Here is a 20,488-nt window from a genome sequence, read left to right as displayed (position 1 = left end):
CTAATTCAAAGTATCCGATTTTTCAAATTCCATACATGTGCTATTTATCAAAACACGCAGCTCGATTATCCATTGTTCCCGTTTGAATCTTAAACTTCCATTTTTGATACCTGAAGAACGCCAAACAATAGATATTTCGACTTTCCATAATTATTCAATTAAAATAAAGTTGAATCTTTATTTAAATCCACATATTTTTATTTATATAATTAATGTGAACTTGTTCGGATACTTTACGTGTTCAAGAATCCAAACCAAATTTTCTGTAGCTATTCGCTAATTAAAATTGCATTTTCTAACAATGTTATTATTTATTGAATCATATATATTGTAATTAGTAAACGTCAAATTTTTTGTTATATTATTCCTAGAATAACTATTTTAGTAAATGATCCTCATTTTATAAGATATACTTTTAGACGTATGAAATCCCTTTTCAACAAACTGAAAACTTAGGAGTTTATGTAAGATCACGATCTAACATATTGTAAAAAAGATCTATTGTTTTGTGTGTAATGACCCAAAAAAGATGTTTGCATAAATCATCGATAGTGAATTAAACGGTAATTAAGCCCTATAATTTAATAATAGGACTAGTTTTAAATCTATATATATATAAATCTGGATATAAAAGTGCTGATGTGGCACCCCTCATAGATCAGCATTAGAATTTATATATTTTATCTTTTTTTAAAGCTTTTTTTTCTCTTAATTTTATCTTCATATATTTAGTTAAATTAAATAAATATCCTCTATTCATTATTTCTCTTTAAATTCCTCTATTAATACCTTTATTATTTTAGGTATATATAAGTTACAATTTATCCCTTTAAATATTTAAACCTTTCCCTATTTCTTCTTAAAAGTATTACTAAATTATAATTAAGACACTAATGACCAATATAAGTTATTGATTACTCCATTACTATTTTAATTTATTTATTCAATAGTTAAGAATTTATGGATTACTATAAATACTAAAACCATGTCATCTTCACCAATGCAAGAATTTTTTATTTTATTTTTCCTTTCTTCATCATATTTATACTAAAGTACATCACTTTGGTTATTTCTAATTTTATAATATATAGTTTATTTGTTACTAACTTTTACAATGTGGAAGATAAGATGAGCATTTGACAATTTTGGAAATTCAAATTCAATGAGAACAGTATCTAATTTGAGTTACCAAGGTACATCACTTTGATTATGTCTATTTATATATATATATATATATATATATATATAGGGGGAGAGAGAGAGAGATTCTTTGTGACTAACTTCTATTGTTAATACTTAACAGTGTGGACGAGTAGACGAGTATATGACAATTTTGAAAATTCAAATTCAATTTTGATGAGTACAATATTTTACTCATGTTACTCTTTTTATTTCAGTTTGTTTGATGTCTTTTATTTACAATATTTTTTTATTCTTTTTTTTTGTTTTTATTGCTTTTTTCCTCATTATTGATGATTTTAGTGTACTTATTATTTTGCGCATTTTTTTTTAATAATCTTTATTATTTATAATGGAAGACAAGATGAAGATATGACAATATTTAAGTTTAACTTTCATAAACTCACAAGAAAAAGGAACCCTACATTAATGTTTATGTCCATTAATCTTCAAATGGTGTAAGTGAACATTGAGAGTGTGCACAAATTGAATAATTAGAGGCTAGGATAATTTTTTTTGGTATTCCTACAAAGATTATTTTGTTTATTTGTTTTATTTTAATTTATTTTAATTTTCTTTGGTACTCCAACAAGGATTCTTTGATTAATTTATCTAATTATAATTTATACCTACACTAAATAATATTATTGAAATTTCAGGTATATTAATTTTAACTTTGAAGACTTGAATCGTTTTGTTTATTATCTTTTAAGGTTTTTTTAATGGTTTCAACATTGTATATATTTTATTTTGAATAATGAAATCAATTTTGAGGATTAAGAAATTTCACAATTTTTATTTATGTTTACCTTTTAGAATAATTTAGAAATTGTAACTAAAATATAGGTAAGTTTAAAGTTGTATTTTAGTTAATACATATATATAATTTGAGTTTAATTTATTTGAATACTTTATATTATTTACGTATTTGAGACTATTTATCTTTCAATCTATTCATTTTTATATAAATAATAGGCAGTATATTATAATCGTAGTAAAATTAGTCAAGATAGAAAATGATTTACAAACATTTCATAATCTAAAATTAGTGATAAAAAAAAATTCATTACTAAAGAAAAGTATAATACTTTTGAAGGAAAAGAATAGATACTTGAAAAAAACTATATTTACATTAAGCTTATTATATTATTAAATTAAATTTAAATTTCATAAAGAGTTCAACTTATTACATTAAATTTACTTTTCTTATTAAAATAAAGAGAATAAATTTAGGATTTTTTTTTCTAATTTCGAAAATTCTTAAACGATTTCAAATTACAAAAGATATAAAATTTAAGTTTTAATAATAAACTTAATTAAGACTTAAAATTTGATATATTTAGATTAAAGACTATAAAGAATCTTTAGAAATATATTTAGTAGTCAACTATTCAAAAAATTAACTATTTAACAAATTTAACGAGTAATTTTTTATCGCGCAAAGCACGACTAAGTTCATTACTATATATATATATATAACAAAATATTAGTTTATAATAAATATAGCATTGTTTTATTTACATAAAAAGGTCAAAAGTCGTGGGAATATACACCGTGCTACACTATAGCTAGTCAAAAGTCATGTAAAGTATATACGGATACGTAATAAGGAAAAATACATATACATAAGTTATACCATAACTCACCTCTAAACAATCCCAAATTAAATATATTACTCTAATAATAAATAGTTTCTTAATATAACATATCTAAATAAGTTTTCGAATAAATATGCGAGTACACATAAGCTTTCCTAATAAGTATCCAAGTAAGTTTTCAAATAAATATGTGAGTATAAATAAGTTTTCCTAATTTAAGTTTCCTAAAACAAAAATACTTTAGCTGAAACCCAATCCAAATTAAACTGGGAAGAAAATAGCCTCTATTAATACAATGCAAACTATAGTACTCTGTTCAAACTCAAAAATACTCTGTTCCTTAATTTCTTGATCGAAACGAAACAATGACTTCTCATCGTCCCTTCAATAATGGTAATCATCAACAACGAGGCTATAATTCGCGTAGATTCCCCAATTATCAGCCTCCTGGGCAATATAATCTCTATGGTTATGTTAATCCAAACGCATATGATGCATCGTTTGCTCAACATGAGCACATTGCTCCACAATTTAGGAATGGAAATCATCAACAACGAGGCTATAATTCGTGTAGACTCCCCAATTATCAGCCTCCTGGGCAATATAATCTCTATGATTATGTTAATACAAACGCATATGATGCATCGTTTGCTCAATATGAGTACATTGCTCCACAATTTAGGAATGGTAATCATCAACAACGAGGCTATAATTGGCGTAGACTTCCCAATTATCAGTCGCGTAGACTCCCCAATTATCAGCCTTCTAGTCAGTATAATCTCTATTATTATGTTAATTCAAACACATACGATACATCGTTTGCTCAATACGAGTACATTGCTCCACAATTTAGGAATGACACTCATCAACAACGAGGCTATAATTCGCGTAGACTCCCCAATTGTCAGCCTTATAATCAGTATAATCTCTATGATTATGTCAATCCAAATGCATATGATGCATCCTTTGCTCAATATGAGTACGTAGCTCCACAATTTAGGAATCGCAATCATCAACAAGGAGGCTATAACTCGCGTAGACGCCCCAATTATCAGCCTTATAATCTCTATGATTATGTCAATCCAAACGCATATAATGCATCATTCGCTCAACATGAGTACATTGCTCGACAAGTTAGGAATGACAATCATCAACAACGAGGCTATAACTCACGTAGACGCCCCAATTATCATCAACAACGAGGCCATAATATGCGTAGACGTCCCAATTATCATCAACAACAAGGCTATAATATGCGTAGACGTCCTAATTATCAGCCTTCTAGACAATATAATCTAGAAGATCATATTAATACATACTTATATGGTACATCGTTTGTAAATGCCTATAGGTTTCAACGTGTAAATTTAAGGAATAGAATACTGAATTTTCGAGAGAGGAATTTAAGATTTCGCTCTCTTCCTCAAATTAATCATGAGGAGCAAGAGGATGATTATGTTCATGTACTGAAGTACTTGAAAATAAGAACTCATCATGCTCCCCAAGTTGTAGATCCTGATGTAGAATCAGTTACCTGTGTTATTTGCCAATCTGAATATGAAAACGAAGAGAGTATAGGAGCGTTGCAATGTGGACACGAGTTTCATACAAATTGCGTCAAAAAATGGCTGATCAAGAAGAAAGATTGTCCGATATGCAGAGCTTCAGTTTTGAAGAGGCACATTTACCCAATGTGGTGATTATTTTGTTTTGATTTTAGTGAATTTAGGGGTGTTCTACTTTGAATTAGATTTTTAGTTTGATTTTGGATTTAAAAAATTATTTGTTTAGTTTTTTGGCTTTATTTCGGATCTAGAAAAAAAATTAAATAACCCAAAAAAAGATCTTCTATGTGATTTCATTTATATTTTATGTTTGAACATCTATAATCTATTTATATTAAATGAACATTATCGAGATTTGGCTTAATATTTATGGTACCAATACCATTCTATCTCATCACTGTAGTAATTAATTTCACTGAGGTACAAACAATTGCACATGTAATTAATAAAATTGACGTTCCATTAAACTAAATGAACCAAAGCAAACAGATTTCATACATAACATAATTCATATCTATGGCTAATGTAACAAAAGTTCCTCAAAAAACTTTGCAATAGAGTTTCTACATTGCTCGTTTATTTTGATAACCAAGAAATCCTCGAGGCTAATGAGGACTCAAAACTCGATGGATAATGAGTTCGCCAATCTAGTAACATTAATCTACTCAACCAAATCACAAGCAGATAGAAAAAAGAAAAATGTTGGAGTGGAGCCAACAGTTGATTTTGGACATCCTCAAAATGAACCAAATCACAACATCCAGAGGAAGAGAGTTCCAACAGCTAAATCAATGATGTACAATGATACCAGCATGTATTATGTAGGGCATTCCTTTGAAGCAGTGTATAATTTGAAACAAAACGCCGAGAACATCTTTTCATTGGATGAAAACGAGTTAGTATGCTAATCCCTCATCTGCAAAATCAGCCCTTAGCAATAACTGGAATACATGTTCTCAAGGACAAACAGAGGATAAGAAAAACAAATAGTAACTAGTAGTATCCTTTTTATGATTAAAAAGGTTCCCGGCCAGCTTCTGAATCGACAAAATTTGGGTCATACATCTCATATTCATAATCTGCATCAAGGTCCTCCATGGTTCTGCCAAATACAAAGTGTTTTGTTCCCATTGTTGTAAAAGGCATCAGACCAAAAGCTCTGGCAGTTTTTATCTCCCTGGCGATCTTTCTTTGGGCCTTGGCACTAATTCCAGTCTATACATGACCAAAAAGAAAAAATAAGAAATTGACATATTTAATCGTCAAAATTAGTAGATGGATTTGATTACTAACCTTGCTCCTCTTGTGGAGAATTCCAGCCTCCGTGATGAAGTTAGCTAGGAATCTCACATTCTGCATTGCAAGTTAGTTAAAGGTATAAATCAGATAACTTCGTTAAGAGTCAGAAGGTTCACAATGGGCCAAATTTACAAGACAATACTTGGGAGGAAGACACCACTTTTATGTTTATAAGCAACATCCAAATTCAGCAACAATAAACTAAACAGCAGAGAGACTTGACGCTAAGAGTATCAAATAAGCAACGTATGTACTCGAGGGTGTTTCCATGTGCAGACACTGGGGTGCATATATAGAGACATTTTAAAGCCATGCGTGGTCAAAGTAATGCAGAACCAAGAATACAAACCCTGAAATCAGCTTTGCGCAAAACTTCCTCTGTCGTAGTTTCAAATTCATCCCTTTTTGGGGGCCTGCGAACTCCTGGTTTTCTAAGATCAAGATCCTGCATGTTAATAACAAAAAGCTTAGAGGTGGACCTGACAGCACCATAGGAAATACAGAGCAAGAGGACACGTTGAGCTATGGCAACAAATTAACGTCATCCATAATTTTGCTCTTGCCACAGAGAACAAAACATGAAAACGAGGTGTACTAGGAAATAAGCACTTAAAGAGTATACATTCTAGCAGGCCCAAACAATTGAATGTTTGATGGAAGCTGTTGAAACACCAATGGGTGCAAGATATACAAAAACCACAGTGAGACATATCTTCTTATGGAATTGAAACTCAATATGCTAAAAGCATACAAGAAATGGTAGCTCATTAGTCATACCTTGAGTTCATAAGTGTTTCCGGGCCAAAAGGTCATATCTGCTCTGTAAGCATAATCTTCTTTTCCTACTTCTTCAGGATCCACCTGAAAATAGCTGGCTGCTTCCTTCAGCTTACCATCCATCCCATCTGATAATGTATTAAAACTCTCATCTAGACCATCAAGGATACTAGATCTGTTTCCAGAACTAAATGTGGAGCCCAGACCAGATCTATCATAAGACTTTTCAGCGTCATCAAGCTTTCTGAAAAAGGAGTTTGGACTTGGCCTGTTACCCGCACTATCACCAAAAATTCGTCTTTCAAAGTCCTCAGCAGACTCAAACGAGTTGGTGCTTTGCTTATCATCAGGGGCTGTGTAGTGATGAGGAAAGTTGTATCCATTACCAGAGATGTAGGTAAAAGAGAAAATGCATATACATGAAAAAGGTGATGATGATCAATGATGAAGAAGCATGTAACTACACAATAAAGAAGAACCGGACAAAGCTAGAGCGTCTAAAGATGAACATTAGTAATGTCGATTAGGATTGTCCCATATGAAAGGCACACAATTTGAGAAGGATTAGTGAGCCAGTAAAATACCATCTAAGAGAAGCTTGACCATGTTACAATTCTTTCCACTATTCAATCACAGGATGCATGCTCAGCTGTTAAAAACTCCTAAACAACTTAATTATTTTTATTGAGAAATAACTCCTAAACAGTTCTCTCCTAAAACAGTTTTTTTCCTGAGTGATGTTGGAAGATATATGGGGACAACAAGTACTGCCAAAGGCTCATTTACTACGCGAATTAAGCTCTGAAGTTCAAAAGAGTTCAAGGAGGGCATTTCGTAGCTCAAATTGAGCTAAGGAGTGCACAGTCCTACTAAATTCGAACACTAAAAATGAAATTTCTGAACAACGATAACCGACCAGATCTAAATATTTTGAGGTCAGCCACCTCCATTTATAGGTGTTAAGTCAATAGAACATTACTGAACAACGATAATAGGATTCAAAATAAGCTCAATAAAACTAAATTTGCAGATTTTCAGTTGCTAAAACTACAAATTAGCATGATAAAGGAAGGAATTGAATAGAGAATTGATTAAATAGTAGTACCTACCAAAATTCGGAAGCGCAGAAAAAGTCCGATGATGAGAAGAATAACGAGATAGGCAAGCATTGGCAGTCCTTAAGACACCTTGAGCAATCTTCATCTTGGCGGCGACGGCGACGGCAGCGGCGGAGATGGAAAACGGATACGCCGATTTGGTTACTATTTGGAAGATGGAAGCGTAGTGTGCTGTTTATGGGCTTTGAAAATGGGGCTTTGGTTTGTGGGTAAATAATTGGGCTACATAAACTCAATTTTGAGGGGCTAAACTCTATTTCTTATCGAAAATCATGCCAATACAATACTTAATCTTGATATATATATATATATATATATATGAGGGAAAATTGTATAAAATAGCAAACTAATAACCTAAATTAAATTGAATAGCTAGGGTTTGATTTAATTGTGCTCCATAGCAAACATTGACAAAAATTTGTCAGGCGTCTCTCTCCCAGAAGTCTCGCTCGCCACTCTCCCATTCTCGCCTCTCTCGCTTTATACACAGAAGTGTATAATTTCTGTTTCTGTTTTGTATAAAGCGAGAGAAAATTGTATATACACATATAAAAATGTATATCTTCGTGTTATACACTTAATTATATAATTTACAAACATTTTACTTCAAATATTGCAGAGAAAAAGGCCAAAGAATTATACAATTGTGAATTATACAATTGCAGTGAAATACAATTTTTTCTAGCTTTATACAACAGAAGTGTATATATTGTGTTTCTGTTTTTGTATAAAGCGAGAAAAACATATATCTTCTTGCTATACACTTATAATTATGCAATATACATACATTTTAATTCGATTCAACTGTATGCAAAGCTAATTATACAATTGCAGCGAAATAGGCCAGCGAATTATACAATTTAGGCCAGCGAATTATACACTTTTATATGTATAGCGAATTATACAGTTTTTATGTTTGTTATGGAGCGCAATTATGCAAAGTTTGCTATATTATACAAATATGATTTTTTTGTTTGCTATATGTGAAAGTTGCCATATATATATATATATATATATATATATATATATATATATATATATATATATATATATATATATATATATATATATATATTCAAAATAAATTTACATATTTGTTTCACAAATAAACTTAGATATATGCGTATGTATATTAACCGCTAAAAAAATATGTATGATAAAATTACAAAATCATTAAATTAGATAAAGATCATCTGAAATACATAGGATAAAATTTAAAGAATGTTATGATTTGAATTTATTTGAATACGTTTTATATAGATCTTCAGGTCAATTACAAGTCATGTCCTAGCTTTCTTTCCTTATTTTGTTGCACTCATTCATTTCGAAGTTTCATGCCCTAAAGTAAATGGCAGATGCATTAGTCAATAAATATAATATTCTGGTGAATAGAATAAGATACACCTATCACATAATAAGAAAATGTCTCAATCAATAAACTTTAGAATCAAAATATTGAATTGGTCAAGAATATAATAAATTGGAAGAAAATTCATATAAATAATATTAACTAATTGAAATTTATTTTTTTTCACTAAATTTTCATTAAATCCGAGAAGAGAAACACAAAAGTTAAATAATCCTTTCAAAAATAATTTGAAAAATATGCTTTTTATAAAATTAAATGAGTAGAATGAATTCACATTAGAGAGTAAAAAAGAAATACAAATTGTGGCTGCTGGGATTCGAGCCCAGGTCTCCACGGCCACAACGTGGAATTCTTACCACTAAACTACAGCCACAGGATGTTTTCAAATTTGTAATAGTTGATAGAAATTTCAAGCTTTTATTTTATTGATATAGTAATATATATCTGAATTTGATTCTTATTTTCATTCAATTTATTTCTCGTAGAAAAAAGAATATTTGTTTTCCTTGATTAATTCTGATATTTCTATAAGACCCTTCACGTTATTACATCTTTTTAAAATATTCTTATAGTGTGTTTGATCAATCTTTTGGGAAGTCAAAAGTGTTTATTTTGAAAAAATAGGATATTTAATCAAATTTTTACGAGAGTGGTAAGTGTTATCGTAACATGCAAATGTAATTCGACCACGCTCACAATCCTATCCGATTTATGATTCATCCTGGGTACAAAATGCTCCTAAACGAGTAAAAGAATGGGTAACAATAAACTAAGATCGGAAATCATTGATTTTGTTAAAAATCATCAGTTGAACAAAAGGTGTCGTGGTGTAGTTGGTTATCACGTCAGTCTAACACACTGAAGGTCTCCGGTTTGAGTCCGGGCGACGCCAATTCTATTTTGTGTAAAATAGACAATTCTTCTTTTTTTTAAAAAAAATAAATTAATATTCGATTAATTAAACAAGCTAGAAGGTAGCGGAGTGCTGTTTTGTTGTTCGAATGTTTAGGTTTTTTTGGTTCATGTAGTTTTTGCATTAATTATTTATCATCATATATAGTGTTTCGATTATCACATTATTTTGTTGTTGCTACTGTTCTTTTCTTGCATGGGTAGTAGTAAGGTTCTGTACTTTACCCTACCCATATCCCACTTATGACATTCATCGGGTATATTCTTGTTGTTGTTGATTACATATTCGATATTCGAAATCAATTCAAATTTGAGCTCTTAGGAGAAACATTCCCTACCTAAGAAATGACTAAAAAAAAAATATTGAAACTTGTCACCTCAAGCACTTTTTGAGATACTTGTTACTATAGCAAGGGATTATCTTATAAAAAGAAGGCCTGTGGTTTTGCCGTATTTGTGCAGTGCAATTATTCAAACAAAGGAGATTCATGAAGTTAATCCCCTTACTCTGATGATGTTCAGAAACTGAGGAAGATTGAATATGAGATTGTGGAGCATGCAAACACAGTCGTTTGGTTTGGGGGATAAGATATTAAAGTCGTGGGAATATATCGAGGATAAGTTTATCCCATATGTAGAATTTTTTATTCAGAATTTAATCTGACAGAACAGGCATAAACCACCTTGGTTTCAAATAAGGACTAGAACAATTTGCTTGCTTTCAGTTCTTGTTAAAGGCAAAAATGAACAAAAGAAAAGGTCAACAAGAGGATGTGTATTTGCATATATATAGCATATCATTACAATACATGCTATTACTGATGGATTGCAACATAAAGAACAAACTACACCAGAACTTGATCAAACACTTTACGCGCAAATTAATATGTTATGCAGCTGTATATAACACAAATAAATGGTACACGATTAAAGACGGTCACCTAAATACACGACCAAAATGCAGAAAAATAGTAAATGCAACTATGGTCATTACAAATCCAAATGTAACCTAAAAGTTGTAACCTTGAAAAATAATGGGCATCAGAACAGTTTGTTCTGTTGCCTTCGTTCCTTGTTTCTTTTACCTGAGAGGCAATTGACCAATCATGTTCGTAATGCTACATACATCAACAAGTTTCAGAGACGAATCCTTCCAAGATGTAAATCTTGATGAAATCAAATTTGGAAGGGAAAAGAATTACCAGAAGTTGTGGCATCTGCTACTCTTAGAGGAAACCTCCATCAGTCCATTTGGACTCTGATTTTCCACCATGAGCGACATGTTTATTGTTAGGTGCCCTTTGGAAATTATCAAATCCATCATCTTTACCATCATCCCAACCAGCCCAGCCATCGTCATTACTGGATGTGGCCCCTCCGGTAGGATTTTCTTTCTTGTTGTCTTTACTATCCCAGTCATCCCAGGACGCTGAACTGACCGCATTGGCCTGCCTACCAGATGATTGTGCTCCTCCAGAAGAATTCCATCCTTTAGATGCCTGACTGGATTCCTTATAATGGCCGTTTCGTTCATTTTCACTTCGTTGCCAGCTATCGTCCCTCGGGTTTGGACCCTCAGCAAATTCCTCAACCTTCTGTGAAGCTAAAGCTAAGACCCCCTTCATTATACCCCAGCCCTTCTGTCCAATCTCAGTTGTTTTTGTTGCGACAACATTGACTGTTTCATTCATCTTGTAATCATAACCACCCTCTGCCACCTGTAAGAGTTGGATTACACAAGCATCTTACTGAACATTCATAAATTCCAGCCTCTTTGCTCAAAAGAACTTGGAAAACAATAGCGTTGAGAATACAGGCTATATGAAAAAAAACTTAAATGAAGACCGGAAAAATACACAACTAACAGTACTTTGAAAGAGAGGGGATGAGACTCCTACTCGATTGAAGTATACACGACCAGTAAATTGAATATTATACGTTTGACAGAAATTCTCATCATTAGGAGAATTGAATAATCACTACAACTTTTAAGTGATTGGAGAAGGATCAAATACAAACTAACCTGAAACTTTTTTCTTTTACAACTCCAACTCATAATATGAAATAATTGAAACATATAAAGTATAAGATACCAAAACATCTTATAAATTTGTATGGTCTTGGGGTGTCTCAAGAGGTTAAGACTAAAGAAGTTTGAGAAGATATCAAATAGCTATTAAACCAAAATTTCTCTGGCTTAGTACATGTAAGGGGTTTACCCTCTTTAACACATTTTGAAGTGTTCTATGAAGCTTTAAAGTCAGTAAAGCTCACAAAATCAATGTAAAACACAGCATGAGCATGTTTCACTCAATCTATCCTATCTCTTTCTAATAATTATTCAAATTCTGTCTGATCTCATGAAAACTAGACTCATAGGCTATAAGTTTTAGGAAGAGCATCAACCATTTCTCCCATTTACTAAACCAAAATTTGAATTGAACCGGAGCATTATGTGGTCCGACCCTGTGCATGTCCATATGAAAGGTTACTAATATATCAGGATTCGAATTTATAAGATCCCACAGAAAATAGATATATAAGGCTATCTATATACAAAAACGAAATACCTATTGCAATCTTATACCATATTCAAACTTAGGACGTCAGTCTTAGTGAAACATGTCTTAATATTTAGTTGAAGGGGATTTTGCATGCAACATCATTCAAGAGTTACACTGATAATCCAATCTCAACATTTGGTCCAAAAAGAAAAAGATCTAATGTCACTTTTCAATTCTCTGATATTAAAAGAAATGGGGCGCAGACTGATTCATGAAGCATCCCGCATTCATGCTAGATGCATGTCAAGCATATAAGTTAGATACATCACAAGAATTAGGTTGGTACACTCACAAAATAAACAAATTATTAAATAAAAGTTCAAGATACAAAATAGTGGTCGACCGGAAAATATTCCAAAATTACATGTGCGTGTGTATGTGTGAGTGTGAATCATGTGGAAGTTCCAACCCCTTAGCAAAAGATATTGGTTGCTGATAATGCAAATGTGATAGTAAATAATTCAAAGATTAAACTTCAAATGGCCATCCATTATCGCAAAACATAATGCTCAGTAGCACATTACTTAGGACTTGGCATTTTACAACAAAGAGAAGTTTGTAATGCAATTTGCCGATTCACTTATTAGCTCAGAAGGCATCTCCAAAAAATCATAGGATCACTTAGACCTTCAATTAGGTATAACAATCAATTCAAAGTACCTTAGAGCCAATCTCTTTTGTCCCTGCTTGAACAACAGTTGCAGCAGACTGTGCCGCTGAGGCTGCCATCATAGATAATCTACCAAATCCCTGCACACATAAAGAAGCAACCTCATCAGCTATACGTAAATGATTTTTGACTCTTATATACTGAAAGGTTCATTTTCTACAGTATCAGTCAGTTATAAACCAATGATGGATAATTCCCTACATTAAGCACAACTGCATGACCGAGAACATAAGATAAGTAACAGGCTAAACAGGTGAAACACTGAAACTATACTGATACTGCAAACACAAATTACTTTTGATGTGAGTTAAATCCACATAGATAAACATAAAACACCATAAGCCCCATAGAGACATGATTAGCTCAACCTTTATACCTGAGTAACAGCAGAAAAGACATCGCCTTGCGAATTGTTATTATTATTCCTAGGCATTGAGCCAGAACTTGATCCAAATCCAACATACTTCCCTCCCTGAGAGGGCGGAAGGCCCTCCGGCCGGGAGTCATTCTCAGCCATTTTCCTAGCAAAAAAATTATCTTTATTCGCAGCGGACGCCTCATACTGCGCCATTGTAACATCATCTGTAGACCTCGACCTAGCAGGCCCACCATCACTACCTCCACCACTCCTAAAATCACCCACCGTCTGATTTCTCCTCATGCTACTGTTACTATCGCCACCTTCATCAAAACTATCCCAATTATCCCAACCAGAATTTCCACCTGAATTTCCAATTCTACTTCCACTCAACGGAGGTCTGCTACTGCTGCTATTAGGACCTTTTACAGATTCCTTCACAACAGGTGGATCCTGCCAAGGTTTTCCCTCAGCCAGATTTTGAATCCTATCACGGTAAACAGAAGCAGATTTCGTATTGTATTTGGTCACAATATCAGTTTCTTTAGGGATTCCATATTGACTCATGAATTTGTTCAACTTCTCATTACCTCCTAACTCCATTTTCCGGAGCTGGATCTCGGACCATGAGTCCATGGTAACGGATCGGACGAATGAAATGTGAACACCTAGCCCACGGTGTTTTCCGGAGCATTCCAAACACATGAAAACTCCATAGGAAACAGAGGCCCATTGTGGATTCTTCTGAGAACAATCGACACAGACCTTGTTACCGGTTTGTGCTTGGAGATCCCGGAGACGACGTGATGCCGCCATTCTATCGGTTCGGACGGCCCGGATCCAATACGTACGTCGGATCTGTAGAGAGATCGAAAAATGCAAAAATTGAGAGAAAGAGAAAAATGGAGTGATCAGAACAGGGGAGGAGAAGCTGTTAAAACAGAAAATGGCGAGGAGGATAACGGCTGGTTTACAAATAAGGCTATAATAGTAAAAATAAAACAAAAATAAATTTATATCTTCATGTGTGCGGCTTAGTTTTGCGAGAGGACATATGTCAAATTTTCTGAATAGCAATTCAAATAATCAGTCATAAATTTACAAACTATTTTTAAAAATATTACGGATTTTATTATTAATTAAGACTTTCCTATTATATATATATAAAATATTTTATTATTAGATATATTAAAATAGGGAGAGAGGCGAGGGGGATGGAGCGAAATACTAGAGAGATTTATTTATTATACATATATATTAGATATATGCTAATTACACTAGATATACGTTATGAACATGTATTCATATGTATTTAGTGTGACTCATATATATATGAGATGTCATATACATAGAAGATTGGTGAACGAAATGAGAGACAGACAAGTGAGATTTATTACGTGTTTCAGTTACATGTAGATTCACTTAGATAATGTGTATCTTGAATAAATTACACCTACTTTTGATCATATGTATCTAAACGTATTTGAATGTATTTGGATAAACCAAAATTTGATAAAATGCCTAATATTACAAATTAAAGTATTTGTAAACAATCAACTCTTAAACTAATAAAATTATTCGTAAATAATTAACTCTTGAACTAATAGAATTTATATAAGTTTGAATGAAGATCATTTGAACATTTTTCTAATAAAGATTATTGATTAATTCTTTTCACGAAAAGGTTAAATATGTAGCTTCTTTAATTATTTGAAAGTTAAAATATAGTTAGTGGTTTTAAATTAGTAAATTTTAAGATGTTAGCATTTCTAACAAATTATTGTAAATTTATATGTTATAAACACTTCATAGAAATTAGGCATAATACATAAATGTGCCCTTTAATTTGGTTTCAAATTATATTTGTGCCCTTCAACTTTGGAAGTGCACAAATAGACACTTAAACTTGTATAAAGTCGATCAAATAAACACACATGTCCTACATGTCACCTTTTGTCCTACATGGTGTCCTACGTGTATTGTACCATGTAGGACTCATGTGTTTATTTATTTAAAAATTGGATAGTTAAAGTGCTTGTTTGTGCATTATGAAAGTTGGAAGTTAAAGTGAAAATGATCGGAATACCATTGTTATCCAAACAAACAACAACAATACAAGAAGAAGATCACCAACACACTAAACATGCAAGTTTTGCTTATGGGTTTCTATGAAACCAAATTACATTAGAACAAGATTGACCATTACTACCCATATTCCTCATCTTAAGTAGCAAATGAACCACAATACCACACAAAAAACCCAATGCAGCACTTGACCCAACTAATGAAACTGATGTGCAAACAAGCACCACAAATGCCTCTTCTTTAGTGTTCATATCTCTTGCACACATGGCCAATTCAATCCCAGCAAACAACAACAGAACCCCTAAAACCCCAACAGGAAATTGTGTCAAAACTTTCACCATTGAACTCCCTAAAACCAACCCCAAAACCAACTTAGCCACACCAAGAAGTGCCACACACCCACCACTCCTACCACCAAACTTGTATTGCCCTGCTAACCCACCTGCACCATGACAACATGGCATTGCACCAAACCAACAACCTATTAGATTCATCAACCCCACCGTCATCGACACCGAGGTAGCTGTGACTTCCCTCTCTGGAAACAAATCTGTTGACAGTTTACACACTGCAATCACAGAGTTAAGTACAGATAAAGGTAGTTGAGGTATAGTCCCTTTAATAAACCCTTGCTTCCAAGCATGTTTTGATATACTCATTACATCAATTCTCGATGGACCAAATTTAAACCCTTTTATTGCATTAGGCCCTCTTATAATAGCCAAAACAACCCCTAACAAAAATATAAGAAAAGCTGATGGAAGTGAAAATATGATTTTATGAACTTTTTCCCTGCATCCTGATTCAGGATTATCGACGCGATCATCATCATCATCATCACCAGCACCATTAACAATCACAATAAAAACAGCACAAATTAAAGCTAACAACAATCCATCTAACCCTACCCAATCCCTCTGCCCTCCAGATTTTGATTTTGCGAAATCCTGTACATTTTTAATATACTTAACTGCTGTCATTGCGAACGACAAACCTTGTGCAAGTTGAATTCCTCTAACAACTGAAATTGGAATCAATCTATACACGATCTGCATCAATCCGGTTACGCCTAATACGAACAAGATCCCGGCGGTGCAAATTCCGGCAGCCATAACTTCAGGTATGCCGAAATCCGGGTTACTGATAGCTACAGCTGCAATTGATTTCATTGGCTGAACAGGCATTGGTACACCATAGATAGCACCAGTTACAAAATTGTATACACCAGTGAAAATTAGTGTTGTCCCTAGATTTAAGTGACTGGCTAGGGTTAAAGCTAAGACAATTGGTATGTATGTGCCTAAATCACCCATTGCACCATTCAATTCAGCCCATTTTGATTTGAATACCAAATTTTCCTTCAATTTCAAAATGAAATTTAGCTTAGGTGCTTGAGATTGAGGATTGTTTTCTTCTAGTGTGGAGGACTCCATAGTGATGAATTTGTTCATATGCAAAAACATGTACATGAATGTATATATATAATTAAATGGAGAGGTAGCAGTTGACTTGCAATAAAGAATCAAATAGGGATAATAGTATTTTTGACACTTTCCATTTGAATAAATTTGGATTTTGACTAGCCTCCATCAAGTGGTTAAATAGCTCTACCATTGTTATAGATTTGCGTAAAAAGATAAATAAAAATAGAGATAATGCACAAGTACCATTTCAATTTATGTCCTAAATTTTAGAGACACACTTATACTATATTAAGATCCTATTACTCCTGATGAGGGTTAATAGGAACTTAATATATTATAAGTTCCCCTCAACCTATCGTCGAAATTCCAGAGACACACTTATAATATATTAAGTTCCTATTAACCCTGATCAGGAGATAATAGGAACTATAAGTGTGTCTCTGGGATTTCGACGATAGGTTGAGGGGATAGTTGTATATTTTTTCATAAGAATATTATTTATATTTCTGATAATGTTGGGTAGAGAAAGAAGATAAATTTAAATTTGACATGTAAGCTCGAATCAAGAGGTCGAACACCTCCACCATCACCTCGTAGGTTGAGGGTTTGAGAGATAAGTGGAAACATGATTGACATTCTTGATAGGGCGAGGTGGGAGAAGAGAAGATAAATTTGAATTTGGATTAATTAATATTGCTAACTAACTTTCTTAAAGAGTGTGTTACATTTCAAAAACTCATTTATTTTGAAATAAAGAGCATCATGTTTAAATTTCAACTAATTAAAATCTGTGTTTTATCACTTTAGGTTAGAAATTTATTATGTTTAAACTATTTTTAGAATCATCAACTATACAAGCTTAAAGTAATAAATTGATAAATAAATGACGGAACGATTAATAATTTGTTAATTTGCACAATTAAAGGGATTAATAGTGCATATTTCAACTAATTAAAGGTTGAGTTTACGATAATGATAATAAATTTTAATTTCACATAGGGTCGGTAGAAGATGGCGTGTATAGTATTACTTCTACATCTTATAAAGGTAGAGAAATATTCGTTCAAGTAAAACATATCAAACGTCGTAAGTATAGAAAGTTGAAAACAAAAGATAAAAGGAGAGAAACAAAAAAGAACAAGTATAATAAAATTGAAAAAAATAATAATAGGAAAAACTAGATAATACTCAAACACAGATTAACCTTGTATTCGTAATGCTCACCCTTTTGTGCCCTCTTATTTAAGATCATATCCTTGATAAATTAAAAAAATATCATATTAAATTTCACAAATATAAAAATTAAAATTTAGTAATAACTGAGGGAGTAAAATTGCTACTAATCATTTTAAATAAGATATTACAAGGGAAGCAAGCTAATTAATGTCAACTTAAAGCATCAAATGTCCCATCAAAGTGATGAAGGGCCATCATAAGATCCCAAAAGAATTAGAAGAACTGATGAGAGGTTGTTATACAATGAGAGATATTTGCCTCTAAATGTGGAGAAGGCATTATTCTTGCTTGTAAGTATCAAAGCTAATTATAAGGAATTTTGTTTGATAGCAAAGTTCAATGCAACAATAAATAACAACTATTTTTTTGGTTAAAATTGTAAACGTGGCAGAAGAATGATATGGTATAGATTTATGAGTTAAAAGTTTTATTCAACGAATTATTGACATAAATAGATTATTTTATAAAATAATATTAAATAAGTCTAATTATAAAAACATAGGTATCATATCTTTTCAATCGAATATGCCGTATATGATTTGTATAATGTGATTTATAGCAATAGCAGGTTACCATGAAGTTTTTAAAAAAAAAAACATTGACAAGATAAAATAAGAAACGAAAAGGGTCAAAATTGCCCTTAAACTATGTGAAATAGATCACTTATACCCTTCCTTATATTTTGGAATCAAAAATGTGTTTGTTGTTATCCTTAAGAGATCACATATGCCCTCAAGAGTAAATATTCATATTTTTATTGACTTTGGTAAGCCACGTGGGACTAATTCTTCCACCTAAGCATTGTCAACTAGGATTCACTACAAGAACTAGACCTTTAGCAGCGATAATAGTCGCCACAAAAGCCCAAAAAATCGTCACAAAAACTTTTTAACATTAAATTCTGATTTAGTGTTTTTTTCTTCATTGTTTTACAAAAAACAAAAATGATATCGATTAAGTAGGAGTTTAAAGACACCGTATGTTTTATTTTTATGCTATATGTAAATGTATAAAATGTACAATGATGCATTATAAGTAGGAGATGTGAATTGAGAAGTAATTTTCATGATTTTTCGTAATAAGATTGGGTGCTTTTAATATTGATATTGCAAGTTATTTATTAGAAAATTAAGTTGCAATCGAAAATTAATTATTATATTTTTTTGTTGAAAAAATAGGTTTTACTATTAGTTTTTTTTTATTGTGGTTTTCGGGTATCGCTTTGCGAATCCGACTAGTTGTACTCACCTGGTCTCGCTGTTTCAAGGCGGGTGCACCACGATTAGTTCCACGGGGCTCTGGAGACGCGTCCGATTTGTAATGCGTCTAGTGGCCCTGCTGGGGGCTCGAACTGGCGACCTAAAAGACTTTGTCCTCAGGCCTTTACCAGCCGAGCTACCCCTCAAGGTTAGGTTTTACTATTAGTTGTCACTAAAAATCACTCATAACCTTTAATGACAATATTTTGAGATTTTGTGGCAACTCTATTGCCCCTAAAGATCAAGTTCTTTTGTAGTGAATCTTAGTTGGCAACACTTAGGTAGAGGGATTAGTTCCATGTGGCATGCCACATCACTAAAAAATTGGGGTGTTAACTCTTGAGGGTATTTGTGGTCTTCTAAGATAACAGCATGGGTATTTTTAATCTCATAATGTAATGGAGGGTATAAGTGGTCTATTTCGTATAGTTCAGGGGCAATTTTGACCATTTTTCGAATAAGAAATTGCAAATACATATAATGTAAAGTCCATTCCGATTATTCAACTTTGTAAAGTTATCACACGAAAATTACTTTTTTTAGAAGTTATTCTCAGATTGATTTCCATATATAGTGCTTAGTTATAGCTCTGATTTGTAATTAAGGTATTATAATATCTAACAAAAAGTTTACCATAATACTCCAAATAGGCATATAATTTAGTGACTTTCGTTAATTTTTGTGTTTATTGTCATGTCTCGCAGCTATTCTAGTTAAATTTGGCATTCGGATAGGCATAAAAGACTCTAGAATTAAGGAGAGCCTTGCGGAGAATTCTAAAACACACCTTAGATATTTCAAGAATGCCTTAAGTCACTTTGATAATTGTCAAACGCTCTAATAAGTCAAAAACTAGTCAGTTTGACCAACTTTTAAGCTCATCCAAACAGACTCTTATTCTATAACAATTTTAAATGTATGTTAACAAGTTTTAGATTTTTTATGCTCACTTTGTTTGCCAACAAATTTTGTATTTATTTTTTATTTTTTTCATTGTAAAATCTTCTTCACTGTTCGCAAAAATCTTAAATCAATCGACTTCAATTCTACATAGATTTAGTATTTTCAATGAAGT

The 20,488-nt window shown here is 32.3% G+C and overlaps 3 protein-coding genes and 2 non-coding genes across 5 annotated transcripts; 1 reads left to right on the top strand and 4 right to left on the bottom strand.

Annotated features, from left to right (window-relative positions):
* Positions 1-4,784: 4,784 nt before the first annotated feature.
* On the bottom strand, positions 4,785-7,818 carry LOC101260982 (uncharacterized). Its single transcript, XM_004249483.5, has 5 exons — positions 7,528-7,818; positions 6,419-6,771; positions 5,991-6,086; positions 5,636-5,695; positions 4,785-5,557 (listed from the first exon to the last, which is right to left on the bottom strand). The coding sequence occupies exons 1-5, from the start codon at positions 7,619-7,621 to the stop codon at positions 5,357-5,359; spliced, it is 804 nt and encodes a 267-aa protein (XP_004249531.1). The 5' UTR covers positions 7,622-7,818; the 3' UTR covers positions 4,785-5,356.
* A 1,388-nt stretch (positions 7,819-9,206) lies between these two features.
* Positions 9,207-9,278, bottom strand: TRNAH-GUG (transfer RNA histidin (anticodon GUG)). The gene has a single exon. It is a non-coding gene; the product is annotated as a tRNA-His (tRNA).
* Positions 9,279-9,723: 445 nt separating this feature from the next.
* TRNAV-AAC (transfer RNA valine (anticodon AAC)) lies at positions 9,724-9,797 on the top strand. The gene has a single exon. It is a non-coding gene; the product is annotated as a tRNA-Val (tRNA).
* Positions 9,798-10,577: 780 nt separating this feature from the next.
* Positions 10,578-14,433, bottom strand: LOC101260680 (probable ADP-ribosylation factor GTPase-activating protein AGD6). The gene is made up of 3 exons (XM_004249482.4): positions 13,428-14,433; positions 13,042-13,131; positions 10,578-11,535 (listed from the first exon to the last, which is right to left on the bottom strand). The coding sequence occupies exons 1-3, from the start codon at positions 14,223-14,225 to the stop codon at positions 11,044-11,046; spliced, it is 1,380 nt and encodes a 459-aa protein (XP_004249530.1). The 5' UTR covers positions 14,226-14,433; the 3' UTR covers positions 10,578-11,043.
* Positions 14,434-15,471: 1,038 nt separating this feature from the next.
* LOC101260387 (molybdate transporter 1) lies at positions 15,472-17,070 on the bottom strand. Its single transcript, XM_004249481.4, has one exon. It carries the CDS (start codon positions 16,961-16,963, stop codon positions 15,566-15,568), a length of 1,398 nt encoding a protein of 465 aa, XP_004249529.2. The 5' UTR covers positions 16,964-17,070; the 3' UTR covers positions 15,472-15,565.
* Positions 17,071-20,488: the final 3,418 nt, after the last annotated feature.

The sequence above is a fragment of the Solanum lycopersicum genome, chromosome 10 (genome assembly GCF_036512215.1).
Source record: "Solanum lycopersicum chromosome 10, SLM_r2.1".
In the NCBI taxonomy this organism is placed as follows: domain Eukaryota; kingdom Viridiplantae; phylum Streptophyta; class Magnoliopsida; order Solanales; family Solanaceae; genus Solanum; species Solanum lycopersicum.
This window is presented reverse-complemented; position numbering and strand designations above follow the sequence as displayed.

Excerpts from the sequence above, each read along its gene's own strand:
- LOC101260387 (XM_004249481.4), bottom strand. The coding sequence starts at position 16,963 with ATGTACATGTTTTTGCATATGAACAAATTCATCACTATGGAGTCCTCC.
- LOC101260982 (XM_004249483.5), bottom strand. The coding sequence starts at position 7,621 with ATGAAGATTGCTCAAGGTGTCTTAAGGACTGCCAATGCTTGCCTATCT. Across the intron at positions 6,087-6,418 it reads GAAACACTTATGAACTCAAG|GATCTTGATCTTAGAAAACC; the intron begins GTATGACTAATG and ends ATTAACATGCAG. Across the intron at positions 5,696-5,990 it reads TGCGCAAAGCTGATTTCAGG|AATGTGAGATTCCTAGCTAA; the intron begins GTTTGTATTCTT and ends CTTGCAATGCAG.
- LOC101260680 (XM_004249482.4), bottom strand. The coding sequence starts at position 14,225 with ATGGCGGCATCACGTCGTCTCCGGGATCTCCAAGCACAAACCGGTAAC. Across the intron at positions 13,132-13,427 it reads TCTTTTCTGCTGTTACTCAG|GGATTTGGTAGATTATCTAT; the intron begins GTATAAAGGTTG and ends TTATGTGTGCAG. Across the intron at positions 11,536-13,041 it reads CAAAAGAGATTGGCTCTAAG|GTGGCAGAGGGTGGTTATGA; the intron begins GTACTTTGAATT and ends CAACTCTTACAG.